At 40.0% G+C, this 26,446-nt stretch overlaps 1 protein-coding gene across 3 annotated transcripts; it reads right to left on the bottom strand.

The window, feature by feature from the left end:
• Positions 1–726: 726 nt before the first annotated feature.
• Positions 727–25,752, bottom strand: KRAS (KRAS proto-oncogene, GTPase). 3 transcript variants are annotated; one of them, XM_042889590.1, is made up of 7 exons: positions 25,694–25,752; positions 24,804–24,926; positions 18,110–18,288; positions 15,713–15,872; positions 9,926–10,041; position 7,295; positions 727–4,223 (listed from the first exon to the last, which is right to left on the bottom strand). In XM_042889590.1, the coding sequence occupies exons 2-7, from the start codon at positions 24,912–24,914 to the stop codon at positions 4,107–4,109; spliced, it is 684 nt and encodes a 227-aa protein (XP_042745524.1). In that variant the 5' UTR covers positions 24,915–24,926; positions 25,694–25,752; the 3' UTR covers positions 727–4,106. The 3 variants fall into 3 exon arrangements, with proteins under 3 accessions (XP_042745524.1, XP_042745522.1, XP_042745521.1); XM_042889587.1 differs by lacking the exon at position 7,295 and having other exon boundaries at positions 4,147–4,223; positions 9,918–10,041; XM_042889588.1 differs by lacking the exons at position 7,295; positions 9,926–10,041.
• Positions 25,753–26,446: the final 694 nt, after the last annotated feature.

A 26,446-nucleotide genomic window follows, 5' to 3' on the forward strand; every position in this document is an offset into this window, starting at 1 on the left:
CATGGCCCACCAGAGGGCTCAGCGTTGTCATGCGCTGTGCTGTGTCAGTGCCGCTTATGGCAGGCAATGAGGAGAAATAAGCTGCAAACAACTGCCAAACACGTGTGTACTTCATAGAATCATAGAATCGCTCAGGTTGGAAAAGACCTTAAATATCATCAAGTCCAACCACAGCCTAGCCATACGACCCTAACTCTAACAACCCTCCACTAAATCATGTTCCTGAGCACCACATCCAAAAGGTTTTTAAATACATTCAGGGATGGTGACTCAAACACCTCCCCGGGGAGCCTATTCCACTGCTTCACAACCCTTTCTGTAAAGAAATGTTTCCTGATATCCAGCCAAAACTTACCCTGGCACTTGAAGCCATTTCCCCTCATCCTGTCACCTGTCACCAGTGAGAAGAGACCAACCCCGCTCTCGCTGTAAGCACCTCTCAGGTATTGGAAGAGAGCAGTAAGGTCTCCCTCAGTCTCCTCTTCCCCAGACTGAACAGCCCCAGTTCCTCCAGTCTCTCCTCATGGGGCATATTCTCACAAACCTTGTTGCCCTTCTTTGGACATGCTTCAGCACCTCAATGTCCTTTCTGTACTGAGGTGCCCAAAACTGAACACAGTACTCAAGGTGATGCGTCACTGGAGCCGAGTACAGTGGCACAGGACTACTCCACTGCAGAGATGAAACGCTGAAATTCTTGGAGAGAAAAGCAAAGAGGGACAGAAGTTCACAATAACTATTTTTTTATTACATTACAATAAATAGGAGCAGTACAGTTTGACAAAAAAAAAAAAAAAAAAAAAAAAGACAAATTCCAGATCACCTCACAGCACATACTCCTAAAAACATTAAAAATTTTAAAACAAACAGAGGTTTTTTGTGTTTTTTTTTTTCTTTTTTTTTTAAATGTAGTATCTGGTATTACCAACATTCCTAGGTCACGCAACCAATGATGGAAAAACTGGATCACACTGCATATGTTCCACATCAAATAAAGCACGATGTACAAAATGTGCATGTTTCAGTTTACACTATACAAAAATAGTTAAAATACATTCCAGGTAAACATATTACATTAAGAAGTCATTCTAGTAAGAAGTTGGCACTCAAGAGGAAAAAGCAGAAGTATTTTCAACATGAAAACACAAGACAGTGGAATAAAGAAATGTTAGGAAAGGTTTACCATCTATGTAGCTTTATGTAAACTTCAGACAAAATGATTGGTATACAGTTTGATGGTCTTTGAAGGTAATAATTGTATTGCTTCACAGAAGGAAGTGTAGAAGATTGTGTGTCTGTATTTACCTATTGCAGAGATCCTATGTGACATAACTTCTTTTTTTCCTAAGTTAGGGCAACGAGACTGGTTAAATAATGTTCAGTTCTGAGAAAACCAGTAATAATGTTTACCAGGGTTACATAAAGCTACTGTAAGAAGGTGTTACTCCCTGACATATGGCAATGTAATGTATTAACGCAGCAAGTGATTCACATGTTCAGTTAGCAGTTACTGCCAGAAAAGAAAGCATCCAGGTGTGTCCTTTGAAAACATTTCAAATAGGGAAAGACAGAATAATTGAGATCAACTTGTGCAAGCTGCAATCCAACATGCTTCACCAAATCTCTACAAATATTAAGACAAAACTGCACAACAGTGGCAAGGATGAGTATTTTTCTTTTCTTTTTTTTTTTTTTTCCTTTAAGTCAATAAGGGCTATTATAGGGCAATTTTATAATAATTTGATTAGATTGGTAGCTACAGATCAGACCTACTGAAAAACTTATTTTATCCATATATACCTTGATAGCAGAGCTGTATAATCCACGCTTGATTATTAAGATATTTCTGCTACATTTATTTCCCCTAACAGTTTTTAGTTAATTAATATGAGAATTTCAGAGTTTTACATGCAGTGTGACTCGGTTACCAAAAATCTTTAAAGTCACCTTAAGATTGCTGTTGTTAGCTCAGGGTATACTATCCAGCTTTGCTATCTTCTTCATATCTAATCATATATTAACTACCATGTGCAAATAACCACCTCCAAATTGTTTTTAGCCTTGGAAGCTGTAAAATGTTGTAGGACATTAAAAATACATCTCACATTGATGCTGAAAAGATGGGGGCTGATGGTGGGCTGAGAGAGCAGTCAGTGCAGGCAGGCAAAGGCACTCATTTGTTAACTTCTGAGGCGCATGAAAGAACGTGCAGCAACCCAGACAGCACACTTCCCCTGCCAGCTTTGCAGCTCTCCACCTAACAGTCACTGCTGATTTTTGCTGTAGGAAGCAAAATGTGTGCCTGCAGTCGCACCTTTGACATCATATAAATGGTCTAAGTTACACTGGTAGATTCAAGTGATACTGTGTAAATTTTCCACGCAATGGTTTAGTTATAGGTTAAGTTTGGGCAATGCTGCTATTCCCTTTTCCAAACTTTCAGAACTTACCAGTGCACTGTCCTACACTATCCTCCTTCAGTGACTTCTGTTTTACTTTTGGTACACGAAGTCATGCTTCCAATTCTGTTCTGCAGCTGACTGGGTACCAGTGTGCCTTATGGCACTGAGGCAACTAACACAGCCGAGCGCTGTAACTTTTGCAGGAAGAAAACAGGAACTGGCAGCACTGCAAACACTAGCTCTTACTTCGGTGCAGAATAGTTAGACTACAGTACCAAAAAGGAAACCTGAATTCTGCATTAATTCTGATCAGAAAGGAAAAAAAAAAAAAAAGAATCACAAGAGACTTAATCACGGAGAAAGACAACATTAAAACCTTGGTCTAGTTTCATGACAGTCTAGACATTGGAATGCCACTCACCAACCATTTAATCTGTGCAACAAAACTAGCACTTCACAGACATCACATAAACAACACTGAATCTGGAAACCATGTTCTATGCTGAAGATTAGTGCAAATTCCACACCATTTTTATGGCATAGTGGATTTCCAAATTATTTGCATGAAGCAGCTAAGTTCAAGCTCATTCATTCACTGATTTGAGGTTACTAGAATTTAAAATTCTGCTCCTATTTTTACATAAAATGGGCATGTGGAAACATTTCATGCCACCCTTGGGGAAAAAAAATCAAATGGTTTTGATTTACTATATAATTTAGGATTCATTCTGATTTAATTCTTATGATAAATTCTGGATCCATGTATGAAGTAACCTAAGAAATTGAATCAACTTATCTATTAAGGCTTTCTAGTATTTCCTGGAGACACTAAGGGTGAAATCTCGTCCTACTGAACTACTTGAAGATTCACCACTGGGAGCTCAGGAGAGCTAAGATTGCACCTTGGTGTCTTCAGACAGAAAAAGTTAAGTGAAAGTTTTAAAGCAATACATCAACAACAGGAAATCAATCTAATCAGAACTTTTACTTTTTCCATTGCCAGATGTGCATTAGTGTCTTTTTTTTAATTTTTCTTTTTTTTTTTTTTTTTAATAGAAAAAATATAGTATTTAAGGAGTGACTGAGACAAATTGCAGTGAAAAAATTTTTTTGTGAAAGTTTTATCTTTACATTCAATAAAGTTGATCTGAAATGCTACAAGACTAGATGCCTAGAAGCAAAATCTACAGGAAGACTATAAAGGCTTCTGGTCTCTCTATATTGCAGTCAGTCTAAACTAAAAGAAAATCTGAAAATAAATTCTTTTTTTGCTAACTAGTCTGTTTTCCCAACCAGATTTAAAAAATAAAAAATAGTAAAAATTAAGGGGGATGTTAGAACATGTAGAGCATCATTTCATTGTTTTGTTTACACACAGAACAGAAGTTCACAATCAGTAAGAAAAGTAGTAAGTTAGCAACTGTGCATGCACCAAAGAGTCCTAAGACAGTTCTCAGGTTTTTGTGTGTTTTTTTTCTGTTTTTATTTTTCTTCACAGGCATTGCTAGTTCAAGAACCAACACTCAAAGAATACTGGCACTTTAAGAGGAATGAAGTTTCCACTGTCATTTAAAACAAGCATTCAGGTAAAGCTAACAGGATCATGAAGCAGAAAGTAAAGTAATGCTAAAAACAAATGCTAATAATTTAGTGTAATGTACAAAAATTACTTCAGTACGTCTTAAGAATAAGGATACACTGTATTTACATAATTATACACTTTGTCTTTGTCTTCTTTTTCTTCTTTTTACCGTCTTTGCTCATCTTCTCTTTGTGTTTTCTGATTTCTCGAACTAATGTATAGAAGGCATCGTCAACACCCTAAAAAGATACACAGATACACACATTATGATCACCTTAACAGACTCGGCTGCCTGCTCATGTACAGCCTCATTTCACCTAAGCTGATCAGGTGAAGTGTTTTCAATCGGCAGCCTGCCCTGCAGGAAGCTGTGTCAGGAGAGCTGACAGCATCCCCTCCTCGCTGAGGCCCTTACAACACCCCAAGAGCAGGCTGTGGGTTGTAGGAGTTGTCGGGACACCAACACCTTTTTGAGCATTCCCTTGTCTTTGGGAATGGGCATGTTGGGAAAAACTGAGATGGTGGGAGACTGCAGCTGTCTCCTGTTTGCACGAGAAGTTACATGAGAATGCATACATCTGATGGCATCCCTGTGTGCAGCTCTGCAGGAGAGCAGCTCTAGGGAGCAGGTGGCCACTGTGTGAGCAAATCCTCCTGGCTGCAGGCTGAGGATCAGCCACCTGAATGAGCCACATTTAGATTATGAGGATGTATAGTACTACTGCTGGATTTCAGAATAAAGCTCTGAAGCATTTGTTAGCTTTGCTTATGCTTAAAAATCTATACATAGCTTTAAAATACAAACACGAGAGCAGGAATTCAGTACCAAAGAGATAGATATGACTCATCCACGTACTCAGCTCCTTTTATCACACCACAGGTTTCTTAAAAACTCTACATAAACAAATCATTCGAATCAATCATGTTGCAATGATCAGTCAACATTTGATAAATCTTTCCATTCAACTTATGCGAAGACACATGGAACAAACTGTCTGTAGTCTATCATATATCATGTACAGCCACTTAAAACCTTCAGAGCTCCAACAGTTACGCTACAGACACAAAAGCTAATGTTTCTTCACATTGAATAGTTTGTCTACTTTTGGGGGATAACTGTAACTGACAAAATTTATTACTTTTGACCAGACACCCATAAACCTGATGTGACTCATAATCAAGTGCAATTTTACAGGCTTTACTTTGTAATGACCTATTTATGTGCAGTAGCTGCATAACGTTATCATATCACAGCAGCCAGCAGCACCAGCACAGAACTGGGCTGAGAAATCCAGCCCTGCAGCCAGCAGACCTCCTGTCAGCTACCATGCCCTCAAGCTGCCAATAGAAATGAGCACTCTTGGTTTGCTCCTGTGTATATTAACACTTACAAATAAGCAATATTAGATCAAAGCCCTTCATTGCCTATCCTCTGAAACTGGTAATAGAGTTTTGCAAGGTCTTATAACATATGAAATACGTGTGCAATTAAGTTGCTCTATATTTGAACATATTATTTGCTAAAATAAAATTGATGTAGTGTACCTTGTTAGAAGTACGCATGGCTCTGTAAAAGGTGACGTTCTTTTGAGAATCAGAAAAGGTTGGTGTTACTTTATAGAGGGAGAATATTTTACTTATAATTTCAGCCTTAATGCACAAAGTGAACATTTAGCAAAGTTCATGCAGGGAATGATCTACAAATAGCAACAGATCACAGTGTATCTTTTGCAGTTCTTATCCCAGCCAACCAGGAGGGAAGTATTAAGAACCAGTCATACAAGGGCTTAGGTTGGAAGGGACCTCAAGGATCATCAAGTTCCAAATCTCCTGCCACATGCAGGGCCACCAACCTCCACATTTAATACTAGACCAGGCTGCCCAGGGCCCCATCCAACCTGGCCTTGAATACCTCCCTGGGCAGCCTGTTCCACCACCTCACCAACAGAGTTTGTCACAACGGTCAACAACAGAGTTTCATTCTTACAACATAAGAATGGTGTAAGAACGATCTTTGCACAATATTCTTCTATGAGACTGTTCACATTTTGTTATAAAACTACCCTTCAGCACTTCAGGCTCATCACTAATGTGTTACACATTACAACATTCATTACAAGGATAGTTGATGGCTTTCAGCAGTGTCTTCAAGCAAGATGCGCTTAACAGTAATTGTAACTCAAGTCTTCAAATGAGCAACCTTCTCTCCTCAAACTAGTTTTTATACAAGGTATTTTATCTGTGTTTTAAGTAATACTGTGGCCCTTTAAGCATGTGACTTCACAGTTAAGGCTGAAATCTTCCATTGCATCTCCTAAGGTAGTAATCTCAAAGACAGCACACGTTGCAAAATACTTGGGAATAACTTGCTTTTGTCCTTGCATTTATACCTTTGCAGAGCAAGCCTTTACAGTTGTTAACTAGGTAGTTTTGGTTCTGTCACAATTCATTTTAAGCATAAACTGTAAATACAACATAGAAAATATTTAGAGTATTTGTGTGTTAGAACTGGAGATTCTAGAAAAACGGAGGTCCTTCACTTTTCAGTCTGTGAATTAAATCTTAAAAACGCAATTAGAATACAAGCAGTGGACACTCCACAATTACAGAAGATCTCTGAAGGCATTAATACTACAAACAAGATCAGGAGTGGTCAATTTCCCAGTTACCTCTTTCAGTAGCAAGGGACCACATGCAGCAGACCTTTCTCCCTCTAACACTGGAGTCATTGTGTACAAACTTTTCAGAAAGCAGGAGATGTACCGAATGAGCGCTTTCAATCCAGGCTCAGGATTAGAAACTCGGAATTCAGAGAGCATGCTCAGAGCTGTAGCACACTGCTCTGGAAAACACTGGTTTAGAGCAACTTGCTGCATATAGGACAGCTTGCTCGTGGCATTTGTTTTTCCAAAGGGCAACTAAGTGAAGGGAACAGAAAAATCAGAATGTTCAGAAAGCAGTCCAATCCTGCCTACAGCTTCTCTTTGGAGCACTACAATTGCGTTATCTAGTGGCTGTACAGAAGTCTGGATGTCTGGTTATGTGCTTACAGACATGCAAGAGACTTGGCAAGTAGCCTGAATCTGTCACCCTACACACCCTAATTTCTCAAGGAACTCAGATTCCTAAGGACTACAACCTCAAATAGAGTCCTTGAAAGTGTATCTCATACACACACAGAGTCATGAGAAAAAGAAATTACGCATACACTTCCACAGTGCTACTGAAAAATCATGAAATTAGTTTTAATTAAGAACTGGTAAGTTAATGAGCTTTCATAAACTGGATATTCCAAGAGGTACAAAAACACCCTGAACAAATTTGATAACCCATAGGCAAGAAAGGAAGATATACACTGTGCATCACTCCAACACTTGTTACAACGAGCAAGCCTCAAATACACCATTAGGTGCTGCTCACCTTAGCTCATCTAACATACAGCAGGCTGAAATAGAATGCATTTAGTCTTATTAAGTGGGCAGTAATACAAGCCGGAGTGTTTTAAATGCTGGATTTCTCATGCCACTATCATCACTACTGTGCTGCAGCTGTAGTGCAAGAATTTTGGCATATATCATCCCTAGCTTAATCTCCAAATATGAAGTTGCTGCAAAGACTATCAGTAACTTGAAGCTATTTATGTAGAATTCATTTGAAAATGAAAACAAGTGTTTCCTCTGCTGAGCAGATACTGAAAGCACTACAGCCTTCTGTTTTTCAAGTAAGGTATGCAACAGAAAAAAAGGAAAAAAAAGTTATTGATTGCTGACAAAAGATCTTCTTCAGAGGTGAAAAAAATAAAAACTCATTTCTCTTTGAAGGAGACAGAAAAAGTTGGAAGCAGATGGAAAGGAAATACAAGGGCTGCTCTGAAAGTAATGCCTCCGACTTTATGATGCTGGCCCATGACTTTAGATGGATGTTGTTGATATGGCAGCAGAGGTTGAACTTCCCTACCAATATTCCATTACATTTTGTTGTTGTGGGACAGATGGCAGCAGAGCAGGCAGTCTGACAGAATGGTGTCTGACACAAAAGTACATATGAAGGTTGTGTCACTGAATTTGTCCATGTTGAAAAATGGCACCCACTGACATTCCTCAACACTTTCTGAATGTTTACAGAGACCAAACAGTGAGGTGGTGCTCTTCAGCAGCGATGACAGCGGTGGCACCTTTGCTAGTGCACATTTTCAGGAATGAGTCGTGCAGCTCTTGTCCATTTCTGGTGAAAAAGCATTGCTAATAGTGGTGACTATGTTGAAAAAGAGCATTTTGTAGCTGAGAATGTGCTCTATCAAATAGTGTTATTGTGCTCTTTGTATCTGTTGCAGTTTCCACGGAAATAAATAGGAGGCATGGCTTAACAAAAAACCTATACTCCTCCTATGCTCCTCACAGGAAAGTCCACAAAAAGGAAAATCAAACAGCATTAAAGTACGAATATACAAAAGAAATTTTAGTTTGGGTTTTACAAATAAATGCTTCCATCACTCCCCATTATCAGAATTAGTCCAATAAGTTTCTGTAAATAAGTAAAAAGAAATAAACTTTCCCATAGGAAGAGGGGCTCAGAAACAAGGTCAATCCATTAACAAGGTGTAGGGCAGGGGCTTAGTAGTAACACTTAAAAGCCCTTCCAAGGAAATAAAAGACATTTCACATTGAGACTATACAAAGAGCAAGAAATGGAAAAGCTGGCCTTAAGAATGCTACTTTAAGGATGCTTAAGCAATTTTAATTCATATTACTCTCATCAAAAGCAGCCTTGCCAAGCTGCTTTTAGTTATTTTTTAAATAACTACCAAAAAAAAAAAAAAAGGTTTTTTATTGGCACTAATTTTATTGGTACTTGGATGCAAAACTTGGGTAGCGTCATTACTAGAGTTTCCAGTTTCATGAAAAGGAAGCCTTTGATACAAACAGTATCACAAAGCATCTTTTTTCTTTTTTTTTTCTTTTTTTTTTTAGAAAACATCTAATGATGCAGCTCAAAGCAGTCATTCATCACTAAAAAGCTAAGAATATAATAAGTTTTTACTAGATGTGCTCATGCTTATAAAAGAAGATTCTCCCCTTCCACCCCCACTCCTTATTAAAGGAAATCTTCCTTCAGTTACAACAGTCTTCTAAAAGACAGAAGTCAAATTCCTCTTACTTTCTGCAAGCTGTTTTACAGTGTGAAAAAAACTTTTTCAATGGGTTTTTAAGCAATAGGAAACTCCACATCATCCTCCATTAGAGGAGTAACAGACCACACTCTCACAGTAAGAGGCAAAGAATCAACTCAAGGGGCTATTGCGATGGTTTACCCAAACATCACTGGAAATGATTTAGACTAGCACCTCTCACACACTGCCAATTCTTCCCTCTCCCCTTTCTTTTGCTTGCAGTGCACTGATTTAAAAAAATGATTATTTGTGAGAATCCTGCAACTGTTCTTTCCAGTTGTACTTCACCATTGCCTTTTCCTCCCCTGTATAAAGGCTCCAAAAAAAAGATAAATAAAATAATCAAGAAACCTCCTTCTACATCTCAGAAGGACTGTAAGTTTTATGATCCTCTCCCCTCAGTTCATCAGCCTGAAGATGCACTCAACATACAGCTTCTGTAGTATCTGCAATTAATCCGTGTTAAAACATTTTCCTCCCAAATTCCTGAGGCACAAAACAAAATCTCTATTTTTACAGACGGAGAACTTGATATGTAGTAAAGATCTTCTTTTAACCTATTTATCAAAAAAAGAAACAGGAAAAACAAAGTAAATCTATAGGTGTTTGCTAGGTATATTATTCAGGACTGCCATACTGAAATCTGAATGATATTATATAATGTAATCAGTTAATCATACAATATCTGATTTGCAAAATACTGTTGATCAGTGTTATTCAGCAAATGACTTTAAAACTTACCCTATGACATTACAAAACTTACCCTGTTACATTACAAGGCATTTTTTAATTTTCATGCACCCTGGAGTCTTTTCTTCTTTGCTGATTTTTTTCACTCTGTACTGTCGAATCTCTCGCACCAATGTATAAAAAGCATCCTCCACTCTCTGCATTGTAAAACACAACTCCTTAAAAACTGCTTTATTGACAATCTTGACATATTGGAACACCATGGCAGGGGAAAAAAAAATACCAAAATTATGAGCTTTACTTGAGAGAAGTCTATGGATATCCAGATGGCCCACAGAAAGTCTGCACTCATAGTGGGTCCAGAGATGATAATCAAAGATCCCATCCATCAGAATACATGGAGAATTTTCTCCCATTTCTTCCAGTGTTGAAAACAGAGCTTCAATTTCTGAATATTTTTGCATAATTTTGTGGGTGTGAATGTATTTTGCAGACAAAAAGCCCTGTGAGACTGGTAACTAGGGGGCACTTACATACAGCTAGCCAACTATTTTCACTTCTTAGCCAAAGCCAGAACCTGTCACTGTTTGGGCTGGCAAAGAAAAGTAATCTTGTTTATCTTCTGTACTTTAAATAACTACTTGCTTTGCAAAATTTGTGCAGCAAGCTACTAAAGTGTAGAAAAAGTTCATAGGAGTTGATAAAGAAATAAATTCCCTTAAGAATATAAAATTCCAGAGAAAACTGTTTTTAAAGCTTTTTTAGAGAGCAAGGATTATGCTAGCAGGTTTAGAAGAATGGGTTTCTGAGTCACGGCAAAGTGCTTTCTAAGAAGTACCTCAATGGTATTTCAGAATAACTTTCCAATGTAAATACTGTAATAAGAGAAGTTATTCTTCCACGCTGACAAGGCAACAAGTTCATTACTGATGATGTGTAAAAGCTTGGTTCAGATCCACGTGTAAGGCACACGTGAGTTCTCTCTGGGCCAGAGTCAGGCCCTATGGCAGCACTACATCCATACAGACTCTGACCTGCTGCTGCTCTCGTCTTCGTTCGGCTACAGACAGCTGCTCAAGCACACCAGGGCCAACAGAGCAGCATTTCACCCTCTAGTCTCACATACTACCTCTCCACAGCTATGCCTTTACACCACTTAGAGATAAGGATACCATAAGCATTTAAAGAAAAAATAATGAGGATTGGTTCGTTTCAGCAAATGGGGAAGTACAGCGCTATCGTTAAGTTGGTGGCAATGTTTAGCTACAGCTTTTAAAGGAGAAGCAAATCTCTCCTCAGTCGATCTCATGACTTGTCTCTTCAGTCAGATCAACACTGTTGTTAACTTAACACAAGCTCATTATTTGGAAATAAAAATGAAAGAGACTGAACATCAAGAATACAGATTAATTTAAACCCCAGAACTTTATTATTACTCAAAATCTGAGCTTCTGTATGACAGATTTTCTTTAAGTTACTCTCCTGCTCATCTTCATATTGTGCACCCAATAATGACAATAGCTAACATTCGCTGCTACAGTTAGTGGGTTACTTTGCATGAACCACACTATGGGCTATCTTATTTAAGACTGCTGCTTATTTGTGAGTTCTTCCAAACTACAGTCATTTGAATTTAAAGACTAAATTAATTTATTTCTTGGGTGATATCTGTTACGCAAGATGTGTCCAGTAAGCATGTAGTGAACTACTGACAAGTTGAGCCTTGTTAGGTTCCAGGTCTTGAAAAATTTAAAGGAGCTATTACAAACATCAAAACTCAAGTAAAGCTCATGCTTTCATGTTTTCCTAGAAGGCATGGAAACTTATTCCTGAGGAGGAAAGATTCAATATTGATCAGCTGCTACGTGCCAAAGCACAGGCTGTACGAGAATCAACGCTTTGCAAATCTACTGTTTTGCAGTAGAAATACATAATTTGATTATGGAGATTTCACATAAATAATCAGGCAACAGTTCGTCACTCTATGTTTATTGCCATCTTTCCCATCACCAACAGGAGCCACGATTTGCTTTAGCAATGCAGAGAGAGGCAGAGAGACAGACAGAGTGAAAAAAGAAATTGCTACTACTGCCACCATCAAGAACAGTCTTATGAATGCTGTTGAGGAAAATTATTCTGAAAACAAATGCATACAAAGAAACATTTGTGCTAATTTCAATAGCACAAGGTGACATTTTTAGAGAGCCAGGTGCCAAGCTCTTATAAACACGAGTCATTTTAATACCAATTTCCTTTAAGAGTTTTCAATATTACTTTCTTAAACAAGCCTGGTTTACACATCTAAAATACAATTAACCAGCCAACAGAAATGGAAGCAAAAAATACCCTCTGTCAGAGTTTAGAATTTGAGCAACGTGAAGAACCCATGATCTCAATGGCAATGTTTTCAACATGCTTCTGACTTAGAAGGTTGTCAAACATTCAACTGAAAGTCGTGTAACTGAGGTAAACGGCACAGTAACAAACACCAGATCTAGTAGCCCTTAGTCAGGATAATCCTGCCCCTCCTCTCTCACTCCCATGATGGGGGACTATGCACTACATGCACAGGGAAGAATTTAAAATTAAAGGTTGTGTCAGACAGGGAGCAGTAAGAACAGCTATAAAAATAAACCCTGACAATTCATACTCTTCTGCATAAGGACTATGAAAGGATAACTGATGCAACATGCACTATAAAACCACCAGTACACGCACTGGCTTACATATACAAAATAGCGATAGTGCTATTTATAAAAGTTACATAATACTCACTTTAGTCAGTGGTTCAGCTAACAAGAGAAGAAAGAACACCCCATTAACCACAACCAATAATCTACAGCCCTATACCCAACCTGTAAGATCCACCAAGTTGATACTTTACTGCTCAACAATTTGTATGAAAAAAGAAAAGAAAAATCACACAAGGATTTGTGTAACAACATGACTTTTATGCTAGTCAGAATGGAATGAAAACCAATTACATTAGCTTTTAAAACACTTCCATTTCAGTGTTATTTCCTTTCCTACTTCTGGCCCCACCTATCAATTATATAAAATCTTAAAATCGGGATTAGTTGAAAGAGATACAAGGTAATGCCTGTGCACACTGCACTGTCTTTTAAAAGACAAATCTCGGCAATCAAAACAGAATAGACAGGTAACTCCACTGCAGTTTCACCTCCCTCACTTCCTCACCCTGAAGCCCTTTTGCTTCTTGTTGGTCTCCAGCAAAGCCAGGGCAAAAGGAATGGCAAAAGCAAGTGGGCAGCGGGGAGCCCTCCAGCAGGGCATTAGTGCCAGCAGCTGCATAAACGGAAGAGTAAGAATGTTCCTGCTGCTGAATAATCTTCTTGGGCCTTATATAGACTCTCAAAGTTATTAGGCCATCAGCTACACTTGCCCAATGGCACAAGTTCTTCATATAGCCACAGAAAGGATCAGATGTAAAGATATCTCCTTCTCTCTCTCTCATTTCTTTTTACACCAAGGACTGAATTCTGCCTACTAGAAATACATTCTATGGGCCACATCCAGCTCATAAAATGGTTTGACTCCTCCACACCCCCACTTCAGAGAATTACTTTGGAAGAAGGTAAATGTGCATATATGTATTTTATATCAGTTAATGTGACTTTCAAGTCACAATATACACACACACATATATACAAACGCAAATATTTAGATGAGCTTGCTGTACTTAAAGATCAGCTCCTTCTTTCAATTCCATTCAATCTTACCATTTTAATACACTGCATCATTAGGAGGTTTAATGCCACACTGTGAAATAAGCATATCTAATGGTTCACCTTTTGAGAATGTTACCTTCCAGAATAGACCAGTAGGTATCCCCACCATAAAATCTGAGACTTTTGAGTGATTACTCATCTGCAGAGGGTGTAAAGATCAGCACTGAAAAACTAAAGGCCATCCCCTTTCTATAATATTTCAGTTGACACCTCTAGAAATATGAATTAAAAAGCACCAAGAAATAAGTTGCAGCAGTTCATACATGAGTCATGATTGTGCAGTGAAAAGTACAAAGCTCCATCAGACCCCTTAGAGGCATACCTGGGTTAAAGAGAAACAAAGCTGATACTACTTTGCATAACTGAAGACCAGAAAACTGAACAGGAATGGCAATCTGTGAGTGTGAAGACTGGGACTTCTTTGAATATTACATCATTTTCAATCCACTTTCATTAGAGGATTTGAGAAGAGTATTCCTTAAACAAGACGTGACACTATATAGCAGGCTGAACAAAGTTACATCTAGATGTTAATACAGACTTTGTATTTCAAACCTCAAATGCAATATCAGAGTTCTTCCTTTTTAATCTTAACATCTCAATGACAGCCACTAACACAGGAGCTTCTAACCACCATAATTATCCAGACCATTTATATGCCACACTCTTTCTTGTGCCTCATTGATCATCAGCCATTGAAGTTCTGTAGCTCTATTTTACTTACCCTACCTGACAAGGGTTTACTGGCTCTTCCTTATTGCCTGAAGTTAGAATTCCATTGAATCCTCAGCAAAGTTTCAGTAATTGGTCCAGGCCTCAACTTGTCAGAAACTTGGGTGGGTGCAGCATATTTGCACTAATAAAATTGTCATTCCTTTTAATATAGAAATAATTTATGTACTGTTTACAAAGAAGTTCCGTCAAGTGATGCAGCTCCATCTATTCAGCAGATGCATGACATTACTCAAACTGCAGCACTCTGCCCTTATTTGCATTTTTCTGCTACACGTATGTACCGATTTACATGCAATACTTCTGAAGAGGCAGAGAATAAAAGTTATTTGACCACTCAGATCTGCTGTAATTCCATACTGAGTATAAGTCCCTGTTCTCCTGTGAAAAATATCAAACCCCAATGCAAACCAACTGGTTTTTGTTGGTTTTGTTTGTTTGTTTGTTTGTTTTTAAAGGAATGGTTTCTTGAGTACATAACCAGTTTCATTTATACTGTATACTTATCTTCTTTTGAGTGCAGATATACCACCTCCTTCACCTTTCTCCCAGAGTTACAGAAATACTGAAAGAGCTCTAATACTGTCTCTTCCATCTACAGCAGCTGAGTACAACAAACAAATGTGTGCTCTAAAGATTTGGAAAGTTATCGCTTGACACAATCAGTTCACCCTGCAGAAATCATAGAATGACTTACGGACCTTAAAGCCTACCTAATTCCACTCCCTGCCATGGGCAGGACTGCACCCAACAGCTCAGGCTGCCCAGAGCCGCATCCAACCTGATCCTGAACACCTCCAGGGATGGGGCATCCACAGCTTCCCTGGGCAGCCTGTGCTCCAGCATCTCACCACCCTCTGAGTAAAGAATAGTAAAGAATTTCCTCCTAGTATCTAACATCCAAACCACCTGTAGCTTCAAAAAAAAAGACTTACGGTCAATCGTTTACTTATAAAAAGGTATTTGAAGCACGTTCCACTCATGTTAAATTAACACCTTAAAAGATTCTTTCTTTTGTCATTGAGGCTTAGAATAAACTAATGTACTGTCTGCTTAATCCTCTTGCAGAGGAGAGAAAACAAACATTTCACCTCTGAACAGGTGTACTTTTTACATATAAAGCCTAGCATAATAAGAATTCTGCAACTGACAGTGGAGAGTACCAGCAGCCCAGGTCTCATTCTTTCAGTTTGCGCAACAGAAGCAAATCACAAATTAATAAACAATTATCAGCAGTCAGAGAGCTGACAGAAAGAAAAGACACCACAAGAATTTCTACTCTGAAGAAATAAATCCATTGCTGTAATGATTGGTAATGCTCAGAATGATTAACTTGATGAAAACTGAGCTGAGTGCTACATTTTGATTTGTAAGTCGTGAGCTTTACCTGTCTTGTCTTTGCTGATGTTTCAATAAAAGGAATTCCATAACTTCTTGCTAAATCCTGAGCTTGTTTTGTATCTACTGTTCTGGAAGGCAAATCACATTTGTTTCCTACTAGCACCATTGGGACATCTTCAGAGTCTTTAACTCTTTTTATTTGTTCCCTAAAGAAAAAAAAAAAAAAAGAGTTTATTTAACAGATATTAATAGTTCATACAGTAGATTATAAAACACTAAAACAAATGAAATTATGGCATTTCAACATCATTCCTTATATTAATTCACTGCACATTCACTATTAGAAGCTACTAAAAAATAAATAAATTGATCAAGTCCTATCACTATCAAGCTTATTACTTTATTCTTAAAAGGCTGGCATGTTGCAGCAAGTGTTTCTATCAGCAGTGCTCAGTAAGCCGAACTGCCATAGCTTCTCATGTCACTACACAAGAATCTTCCCCAAAAACAACAGTTAATGTCAGCTCTGGTATAAATCTTACTACCCACCTCCCATACTTTGCACTCACAATACCCAGTTCATTTGCTGAGATAAAACAGTCAAAAGCCCTCTGCCTGTACTGTGTTTTTCAGGCTAGGTCAGCATCATAAACTATGCACTTAGATAAAGGGATTTTAAACTCCGAAGACCACTGGTCTGATTATCTGAAAAGAGAAATCTGGTACAGAGTCTTTTAAAAGACTAGCTAGAAAATGTTTTTACCATACCATTTAGATGTACTTGTAAAGAATCTCTAATAACAATCATTTATTTCTTCTTTTCTTTCCTTGCTTTCTTAAACAGTCTATAAGTCTTCTCCTTAATGCAGTCGTTGCTTTTAGTTATTTATTTAGAAACATTCAGCTTCAGTCAGGAAAGTCATCCACAGGTGTGGGAATGCACAGGAGGAGCTCCTGCATTCAGCTCACAGTGCTGAGTTAAAACCCAGAAGGCCTCCCCGTGCAAGTCTATAACTATTTCTTTATGAAGCTTAAAAGCAAACTTCACACTCCTTTTTGCCTTATGTCAACACCTTACCATTTCCTTCCTCCTCTACAGACAGAGGAAACTCCTTTCTAATAATCTGGTTAGACAATGGAGATGCAGGGTGTTTTTCTGAGAGCGAGATATTTTTTATCTCTACTTGAGAACTCTAATCTATTCCATTTTTATTAGGAAGCTGCAGGTACATCACATTCTTCACTTACTACATTTTAGGTATAGTGAAAGGTATACGAAGACTGGCTAGCTCAATTTCAGTTTGGAAAAGTAACAGTCCTGAAACAAAGGGCGTACAGAACTCTCCCAATCCCACAGTTGCTACAGGAAGGTAAGCTAGCAGTAAACTGATTTTGTAGCTAGAAATCTACCAGTTTAGCAACTGAAATCAACACTACACTACCAAATGAGCTGAACTGCTAGCATACAGGAGAAATAAAGCTACACAATCCAGACAGCTACAGCTCCTCACTCTGATTACCTTGAACTATCATAAGGTATCCCACTTCAAGTGAGGAATCAGTGACTTTAATTTGTTACAAAATGGGCAACTTCAGTTTAAAAGTAGATGTTGAGTTTGTGGTTATTACTTACAGCAAGTCATTCCTATGCTACACAGCAACACAAACTCAAGAGCATTTAAATATTTAACTTGGAATAGCTTAACTTATGCATTTGGGAACAACCTTAAACTGATGCTGCTAAAATCGGTGATCTTTGGTGGGATTTGCCTTCTAACACAACTCCCAAGCAGAATTCAATGTAATATGAAGCTAAAAAGCTATAACTTGCTGGTACTGATAACAGAAGTAGAGACTGCTTCTCTTCCATTTTAGCGCAGCTGCCATCAAGCAAGCACGAGTTTCAATTTTTAACTAACTCAATCAGCCATCATCCTGGATGTGAAATTTCATATGGGTATCCTTTTTATTTTTTTTTTTCTTTAAGGTGTCAGAGCCCAGGTTACCATTTAGGTACCCACTTAGATACTCTTGCATGGGTATTTTCCTCCTCTTCCCCCAGAGAAGAAAGGCTAACAATATATTATCTGTAAATTTTAAACTGTGTTTTTCATCTTGAACCCACAATTTTATTTATGGAATAGGCAGAGTTCACTTTCAGATAATTTCTTACTACATAAATAATATCTATTAAGGCAGTAACAGCCATTCATAACAGAGAGCTTTCAGATACATTGCCTGCTTAACTCCAGAATGAAACAACAGATTTTCAATTACCGAAAATTACAGACTTACAAATGGACAAGTAAATTGCAACACTGCTAATTTGCAAATTTTCCTTTAAGTGCTATTTCATGAGAGGTCAATTCATTATCCAGTGTAAAAAGCAAGCAACCCACACAGCTAATACAAGAGTTAGTCATTTATCTTTCAGCATACACACCTATAATGGTGAATATCTTCAAAAGATTTTGTATTGTTTATAGCAAATACACACAGGAAGCCTTCTCCTGTTCTCATATATTGGTCCCTCATTGCACTATATTCTTCTTGACCTGCTGTATCAAGAATATCCAAGAGACAGGTTTCCCCATCAATTACTACTTGCTTTCTGTAGGAATCCTAAAGAAGAGAGAAAAAAAAAAACAAACACGGTTAAATACAAACAAAGTTTTTAAGCACAGATAGTTCAGAAGATGTTCAAGTTGTTTTCCAGTAGTTGATCATACCTGAAAACACTTATAATCCAATTTTACAGATAGGCAAATGAAAGCATAACTGGTAGCATATCTTTCTGCTCAGACATTAATCCAGAAATGAAAATGCTACTGGAAGGACATGTTCTGATCTGCATTCCGTGTCTTCAGCAAGTAACACTGCACGCGTATGCAAGTGTGCACATACACACAGCATTCTTATTTCTCATTTTGTACACAGAGACAAAAAGTTCAAATTGAATCCAGATCAAAAACCTCTCCCTTTGTTCATATGAGAATTGAAGAAAGCTGTAATCCTGATTTTAAAAGATTTAACTATGAGCTAACTCAATTGGGGAAAAAAAAAAAAAGTGAAATGTGGCCTTCATTCTATGGATGTCAATAAAAACATCATGCCACAACATATACAAAATAATAAAATAGAAAAAGTTCACAAGCAGAACAACTACTCCAAAAATCTATGCCTCTGAAAAGGAAGTAAAGCATAAGAAGCCTTCAGAGTTTGAGATGGAAAAAGCTGTTTTATATCCCTAAGCAGCTGCTTATAACATTTGTTATCAAATTACCAAAATTTAGTAAATACATTTGAAGTTCAAGTTTTTCAGACGAGACAGAGCAACACAAAGCACAAAATCAGACATAAGCCCTGATAGGTTCCGAGAGATGCTGGAACAAATTACTTCAACACTATCAACTCAAAGTTTTCAGGTCACTGACTCAAGTAGCCGAAATCTGTACAGAGTCCCAAGCAGCTAAAAGTAATGCTTATTTACAGGCCTTTTGGTGCTAGACTTCTGTAAGCACATAGTTTTAGCAGTAATGAGAGCACGAGTCCTATTTTTTCATCCAAACCTCTATTTCCTACAAGCACTATTATAATAAGACCACGTCAGTAAACTTTAAAAATGTCACTGAGTACCACAAATTACTCTCAGTTAATGATACTCATAGCAAATAAAAGGCGTCAAGAGGAAATCATGGCATAACCTTTCAGATCCTTTAGCTAGAGATTAACATAATATTGCTTGTGCTCTTGTTATATAAGCAGGATCTTTTTAATACTCTACAAAAAAAAAAAAAACAAAAAACAACCACGAACTGAAGCTACTGTGAGGGGAACTGAAGTTGCAATTCTAGCCAACTTCAAGATGAATTCTGCACGGCCTTCCTTCCTTTGCATCAATTTTAAGCACTATACGCTGTGCACTTTATCAATTCAGTGGTTTGGTTTGTTTTTTTAACACAGAAGTTCGTTCTTTCTTGTTGCTAATCCTAAAAACAATCAGAAGACAGCTGTATAGAATCAGTATGTTCAAGTAAACAAATGCTGGGCTCTTATTTATCTCGAGCCTTGATACAATTCAACAATACCAGGTAAAACGATATTGACTTCTTACCCTTAACATACAAGTACAGCTCCAACGTGATTCTGGAAGTATTAATGTCACAGAAGTGCAAATTCAGTGTTCAAGTAAGCAGTTGGCAGTCTTTGAAATATAAAAGCTGAGAGAAATACACAATCTCTAGTGTATTTTAAAATAAGGCTAACATTCCATCTCAGCGCTTAAATGAGAAGGAAAAAAGCCTGCCCATCTTTATCCCAACTCACTTCAATCAACAGGAGATCTCCCACATCCTATCAACTTTATCACAGTTCAGCAATGTATTAACAGAACTTCTGGCATTGCATCAGTCATAAAAAAAGCCCATTTCATTTTCTTCTTACAATTTGACTGCTACTTTAAAAATATGAATTTCTGTGCAATTCATCACTCTAGAGGGAAAGCAACTCTGCAAAGCTGAGCTCTAAACAAAAGCTTTAAGTAATTTTCATCAAAGAAAACCACTTTAAAATTCTTCCTGCAAGAAATGCTAGTTTTAATATGCCACACCAGCAGCAGCAAAGCTGCATGAGCACAAAGCACAGCACAGGTAGACAAGCAAGGAATGCCTTCAGATAGTTTGTTCTGAAAGAAAACTAGAAGAGAGGATCTGAGATGGAAAAGACTAAGGATGTGGGAGGGAAAACTCAAGTTCATGATTTCCTACCAAGTTGCTGAAAAAATAAATACATGGCTTTTTCAGTTGCTGTTTTTTCCCCCCCTATCCCCTGCAAAAAAATCAAGCCTAAAAAGTCCTATTTGGCACTGTAAGAAAACCGAACCACCACATCAACAGCTCAGGTTGCTGAGACCTCCACAGCAGCACCACAGTGAATACCTGCCCACATAGACCACAGATAACATTCAAATGTTACCATACTGTAAGAAATTACCAAGTCCAAGAAAAAAAAATAGTGCAGGATGAACTGAAGAACTCAAAGCTAGTTACACTGCTACAATACCTGTCATAGAATCATCATGGAATCACAGAATGACCTTGGTGGAAAAGGACCACAATGGTCATCTAGTTTCAACCCCCTGCTACGTGCAGGGTTGTCAACCACCAGACCAGGCTGCCCAGAGCCACATCCAGCCTGGCCTTGAATGCCTCCAGGGATGGGGCATCCACAGCCTCCTTGGGCAACCTGTTCCAGTGTGTCACCTCCCTCTCTTTGTGAAAAACTTCCTCCTAATATCTAACTAAACCTCCCATGTCTCAGTTTAAAATCATTCCCCTTTGTCCTATCACTGTCCACCCTCGTAAACAGCCATTCCCCCTCCTGTTTATATGCTCACTTCATGTACTGGAAGGCCACAATGAGATCTCCCCAGAGCCTTCTCCAAGCTAACCAAACCCAGTTCCCTCAGCCTTTCCTCATCGGAGAGGTGCTCCAGCCCTCTGATCATCTGACTGGCCCTCTACTTCAAAATGGAGTATCAGAACCCAACATGGGCAGACTCCCTTTTAACAACAAAAAAAACCTTCTCATGATGTTTTTGAAATCCAGCAGCTTCACTGCACACTGGAAGATATGGCAATGGAAAAGCATCTAACGTAGGACTACTGTATATAAAACAAAATGCAAACTAGAAATTAAATGCAACACTGTACATGACTCCAAATATGAACTTGTCACTTCTCTGAGTATGCAGACACTATCTACATCAAAGAGTTTCAATTTAATTAATCACACAGCCTGCTGTTATTGACCTTTCAAGCCATAAAAAATATAAAACACACACATTATGCTAAAGGAGCAATAACAATTCCATTTGTTCACAACAATTACCGATAACTAAAGATGGCATCTCAGCTTCCTGTCACAAATTGAGTTTATCTGGAAAAAAAAAAATCCACTGACTAAAGAAACCCCATCTAGGAGAGTAACTACTTTTTTTAGGAATCCACTCTACCAATGATTAAATATTAAAATATCATAATGATTATGAAGCTACTACTACATGTTGGTGGAAGTTCCACAGGTGCACAGGTCACTGAAAAACACACAGACTTAAATATCAGTATTCCTAAATCACTCAAGGGATTTTGCTAATCCAATTGAAAAATCCTTTGACAGCCAGCAAGGAGGACAACTCCTTCTCCAAGTCACTGAAAACATGACCTAAATGCTAGTACATGTATGCTGACACTATAAAAAGAACTGATTTTAAAGTAATCACGGAAGATATTGCAAATAAAGATTTAACGAATCTCGACCAGTAGAGGGCATCAGTCCAACTGCTCTGTGCATTAAGCCAGAGCTCAAAGGGTGAGTGTACACACTTAGAAAAAAAACACTTAAAATTGCTTGGCTGTAAATGTTCTTTGACATCCATTTCAAGAAAGATACGAAATTGTGATAAACACAACAAATTTATTTCTGAATAACAGGAGTTACTCAAGCACACAGTAATTTTATTTTTTTCCCTGTCATCAACTGTAATAAATTCAGATACAAAGTACAAAATAAATACATGTTTTTTTGACTGGATCATGAGACATGAAGCTTCCCAAGCAGGTAAGTTATTTGTTCATTCACTAATTCCACTGAAAAGAATACAAACGTGAATGTTAGAGAATGCATCTGTAGTTAAGCAACCAGGTGTTTTTTTTTTTTTTTTCTCTCCTGCACTGTTTCAGCAATGCAAGAATTTAAGAAGAGATGAATTTCACAATGGTTACCATGAAAGATTTAAAACAACTGAACAACCAGGTAGGTATGGAACCCACAGTATACAAAAAACCCACAGTATACAACAAACACTCAGCTCTTTTCTATGCCTACTCCAAAATACCTCATTTTTGAGGAAAAGGCATGTTTTGGCAACAACATCAACAAAACAAAAAAAAACAGTAGAAACAGTAGTCAGTGAAAAACAATAGTTGTGACACTACTGAACCACTTATTTACTGGTCACAACCGTAGCCTTATTTCCTCATTGCACGAAAAGTGAGCCTTTCTACAGCTACTGTTCCTTGGGCAGCCGCATACCAGAACTACACCTATACACAGGAAGCACAACCAAACCCTTCTGAAGGGATTGTGCCCTAGCCAGAAGTGAAGCACTTAAACCCAACTACAAGCCCCCTAGCTGGAACCCATCTGCTTCTCCAAATAACAGAGCACCCCACAGTAACTGAAGTATGTACTCCCTACAAACCCAACCAAGTTACAGAATTATAACACCATGAGCACACAAAGTGATCTACCAGGTGGGTAGATAGAATATCCATCCATAAGGTCTCAGGATTTACAAGGCAAAAACAGCAACCAGCTCCCTACAAGTTCTTGGCTGAGTACAAGCAGACTAATACTGTTACATTCAACAAGCTGTTGATGCAGGTAAAATCCATTAGGCTATAGGTTTCTCCCAGAAAATCATATTGTTTGACTGCAGACCACACCACAGCCTTACAGACAACCTACCCTGTCCATTACTGAATAAAAGCCGCTGCTCTAGAATTCAATGTCCTTCCTACAAGAACCGCATGTTTTATTATCATTAAAATGCCTTCAGCATTCCTCAAAATACTCAACTTGCTGATTAGCAAAAATCCCTCAAGTGATTTAGAACTGACATTTAAGTTCTTGCGTTCCTGAACGGTTTACACAGGTTTGTCCTTTTCAGACAACTTCTAACGTAGAACCTCAACAGTGCTTTCTGCAAAATTAAAATGTACCTCTAATCCAAGAAACCTAGATGATGAGCAAGTAGCACAAGTGTTACCAACAACTCTGTAAGTTCCTTTTGCAACCAAAAAGTAAAATCCCATTTTGCCTGTTCCTCTCAATGAGTTGTGTTTCTTGTTTTTTAAGACTGCTCTGGGTTGACATTTTGCTTTCAGATTTCAAATCTTAATAACTGAAAGAGCTACCTTGCTAGTGCAAGGTAAACATTCTTCCTATCCATTCACAAAACCTTCAGCAAGCATAGGGTAATCTATCTGGCCACGCATCAGACAAAGTACACAGGCACATTAAAGGTAATCCCAAACACAGCCTGGTGCATCCCCCTTTGTGGAACACCAACTCAGGCCTGTACTTCACTGAAGTAAGACAGCCTCCTGCCATCTTGGGACACTGGCTTCTTTCACTCGTGCCTACCTGAGAATGACTCCAGAACCATTTCTGAGTCACCACATTAAGCCCAGATTTATACCCTTGCGATCCCTTCAAGTGGGGTTGGAAGCACCTCATTGTGTAAACATATAAGTGAAGTCATAAGCTGCAGAATGTTTCAGTGCTGGGAACATAAAAATCCCGGCTAAGTTATAATGTCATTTCTCCTTTCGTACAGTCTGAGGTTATTAAATCAAACTACCCACAGGAGATTTCAGACAACACTATTTACAAAGCCAGACCTGCCTACTCATTAAAAGCCTCTAAAATAACAGAACTGTGTAAGTTCAAACAGATTTTCAGATTCTGAAGGACTGTGCCATGTACAGAAAAGAATTCACGATAGCAGCTATCCTACATCTTTTTCTAGACACACAGAAACATACAACTGCTTGTTAAAAAAAAAAAAAAAAAATCGAGTTCCAAATTTTTGCCTCATTCAGCATAACATCCCAGAACACATTCCTCCCCATGTGACACAGATCCTGATGATAAGAGCTGAGAAAGCCTGACACATGCATTTCAGAAGTAAAATCTCTCCTTACGTGTGACTTTCCATTTTGATATTAAGAGACCAATGCGGAGCTACAGTAAGTTTTGGCACCCTTTCTCCATTAGAGTTTGGCAAGTACTTCCTTACCAAGATCCTGCAAACTCATGTTCAAAGTGTCCAACACAACACAGCAACTAACACGCGGCACATTTCCACTTCACAGAACTGCTCATTTTTCACTGTAGCTGTTGTTATACAGCCAGCTCAAGAAGTACAGCAGTTTGCTAATGCCAGTGTGATGCTATTCTTTTTATTTAATACAGTCTTGTTCCATAGTGTTTTTTTGCAGTAATGTCCAACAGCAAACAACTCCCACCAGCACTGCTAACCTCCCAGCACACGAAGCTAAGACGGAGGTGTTTACCTCTATGGTAGGGTCATACTCATCCACAAAGTGGTTCTGAATGAGCTGTATTGTCAAGGCGCTCTTGCCCACACCACCAGCTCCAACGACAACAAGCTTATACTCTGTCATTTTTTAGCAGACCTGGAGGCAAAGAAAGCAACGTTAGGCAGAAAGGGTTGGGATCAGACCAGCGAGGATGCCGTCGGTGTAGCTTCAATCACTATCGCGTTCCTTTACTACTACCGGAAAGCGGTTCCCTCCCGGAAAAAAGGACAAAAAGCTACGAAGGGAAGAGATTCCTCAGACAGGCTCTCGTTCCCCACCGCTTTCTTCTCAAGTTCCAGCGGCACGGCAGCCCGCCCCTCCGTCCATCGAGCAGGGAGCGCAGCCGCCAGCCGCAGAGGCTCGGCGGGACGGGGCCGCGGCTCTCACCTCTCCCCCCTCATCCCGCCCAGCCCCGGCACCGCAGCGCTGCGAGGGCGCTAGCACGGGCTCGGCACCTCCGCGGCCCGGCCGCCGCCCTCCCCGCCCCGGCTCCCCCAGCGCAGAGCCGCCGGGGCCGCCTAAGTTTGCGAGCCGACCTCGCGGGCAGGATGCGGGGTGATGAGAGGAAGAAAGGGGGAGCGGCGCGAAGCGCGGGATTGACTCAGCACCAGGTGCCGGGCTCCCGGAGGGCGTTGGCCACCTGTCCCGCCGCGCCGCGGGGACGGAAGGCGAGGGGCGGGCGCGGGCCGCTTGGGTGACCGCCGTCCGGCCGCTTCCCGCGATCAGCGGCACCGAGGGCGAGGGGGGGGGGGCGAAGGGGCGACCGGCTGCGGGGAGTCGCTTCTCCTGCCCCGCCTCGGCGGGGAGCGAGGGAAAAAGGGGGGCAGGGGAAAGCGCGGCCCGGGGGGGTCGGGTACCGGTACCTGCCCGGCGCTCTGCGGGCCGCGGGAGCACGCCGGCGTCTCCCTGCCCGCCGCGCGCGGCGCCCGCTCCGCGTCCCTTTCCGTCCCGGTCTGAAATGGCGGGGGACGGGGAGGGCCGGGGCTGGAGCTGCCGAGGGAGCCGAGCGCCGAGCGAGCCGTCCGATGGATGAGAGCGATCGATGCGCTCCGCGCTCCTCGGCCCCTCCCCTCGCCGCGCCGCCTCAGCCGGCCGGGGGTGAGAGAGGCGGTGTGGAGGGAGGAGGGTGGCGCTTCCCTCCGCAGCCCGTTGGTGGGGCCACCCGCTTGGAGGGCGGCGGCGGCGGCGGCGGCGGCAGGGGCGCGCGTTCTCCCGAGAAGCGGGGCGCTGGGCGAACGGGGCCTGCGCCCGCCTTCGCCTTGCGGGCGGTGCTCCCTGCCCCGAGCGGGCCGCGCCGGCTGTCGGGCTGTGGCGGCGTGGGAAGCCGACTCGGCAAGAATAAAATAAAGCGGTTTTATCTGTAGCCGGTCAGAGAAATGTCAGACGGGCCTCGCGGAGTCGTCGCGAAGCTCAGGCAGCCGATGGCCATTGGCTGATTTCAAAATAACGTGCGAGGCTCCGGCATTTAGCCGCTGAGATGTTCAGTCCAAAAGTTAACGAACATAAACGTTTTGCTTTGTTTTGTTGTTAAACGAGCTGACAATTGCATAATTAAGCCTGTTTTCTTACTAAAGCCCAAAAGCGTAATTCCTGGTAACTGAGGAGATGTGACACGG

This window comes from Lagopus leucura, unplaced genomic scaffold (assembly GCF_019238085.1).
Source record: "Lagopus leucura isolate 7727_CA_CO unplaced genomic scaffold, USGS_WTPT01 Super-Scaffold_100159, whole genome shotgun sequence".
In the NCBI taxonomy this organism is placed as follows: domain Eukaryota; kingdom Metazoa; phylum Chordata; class Aves; order Galliformes; family Phasianidae; genus Lagopus; species Lagopus leucura.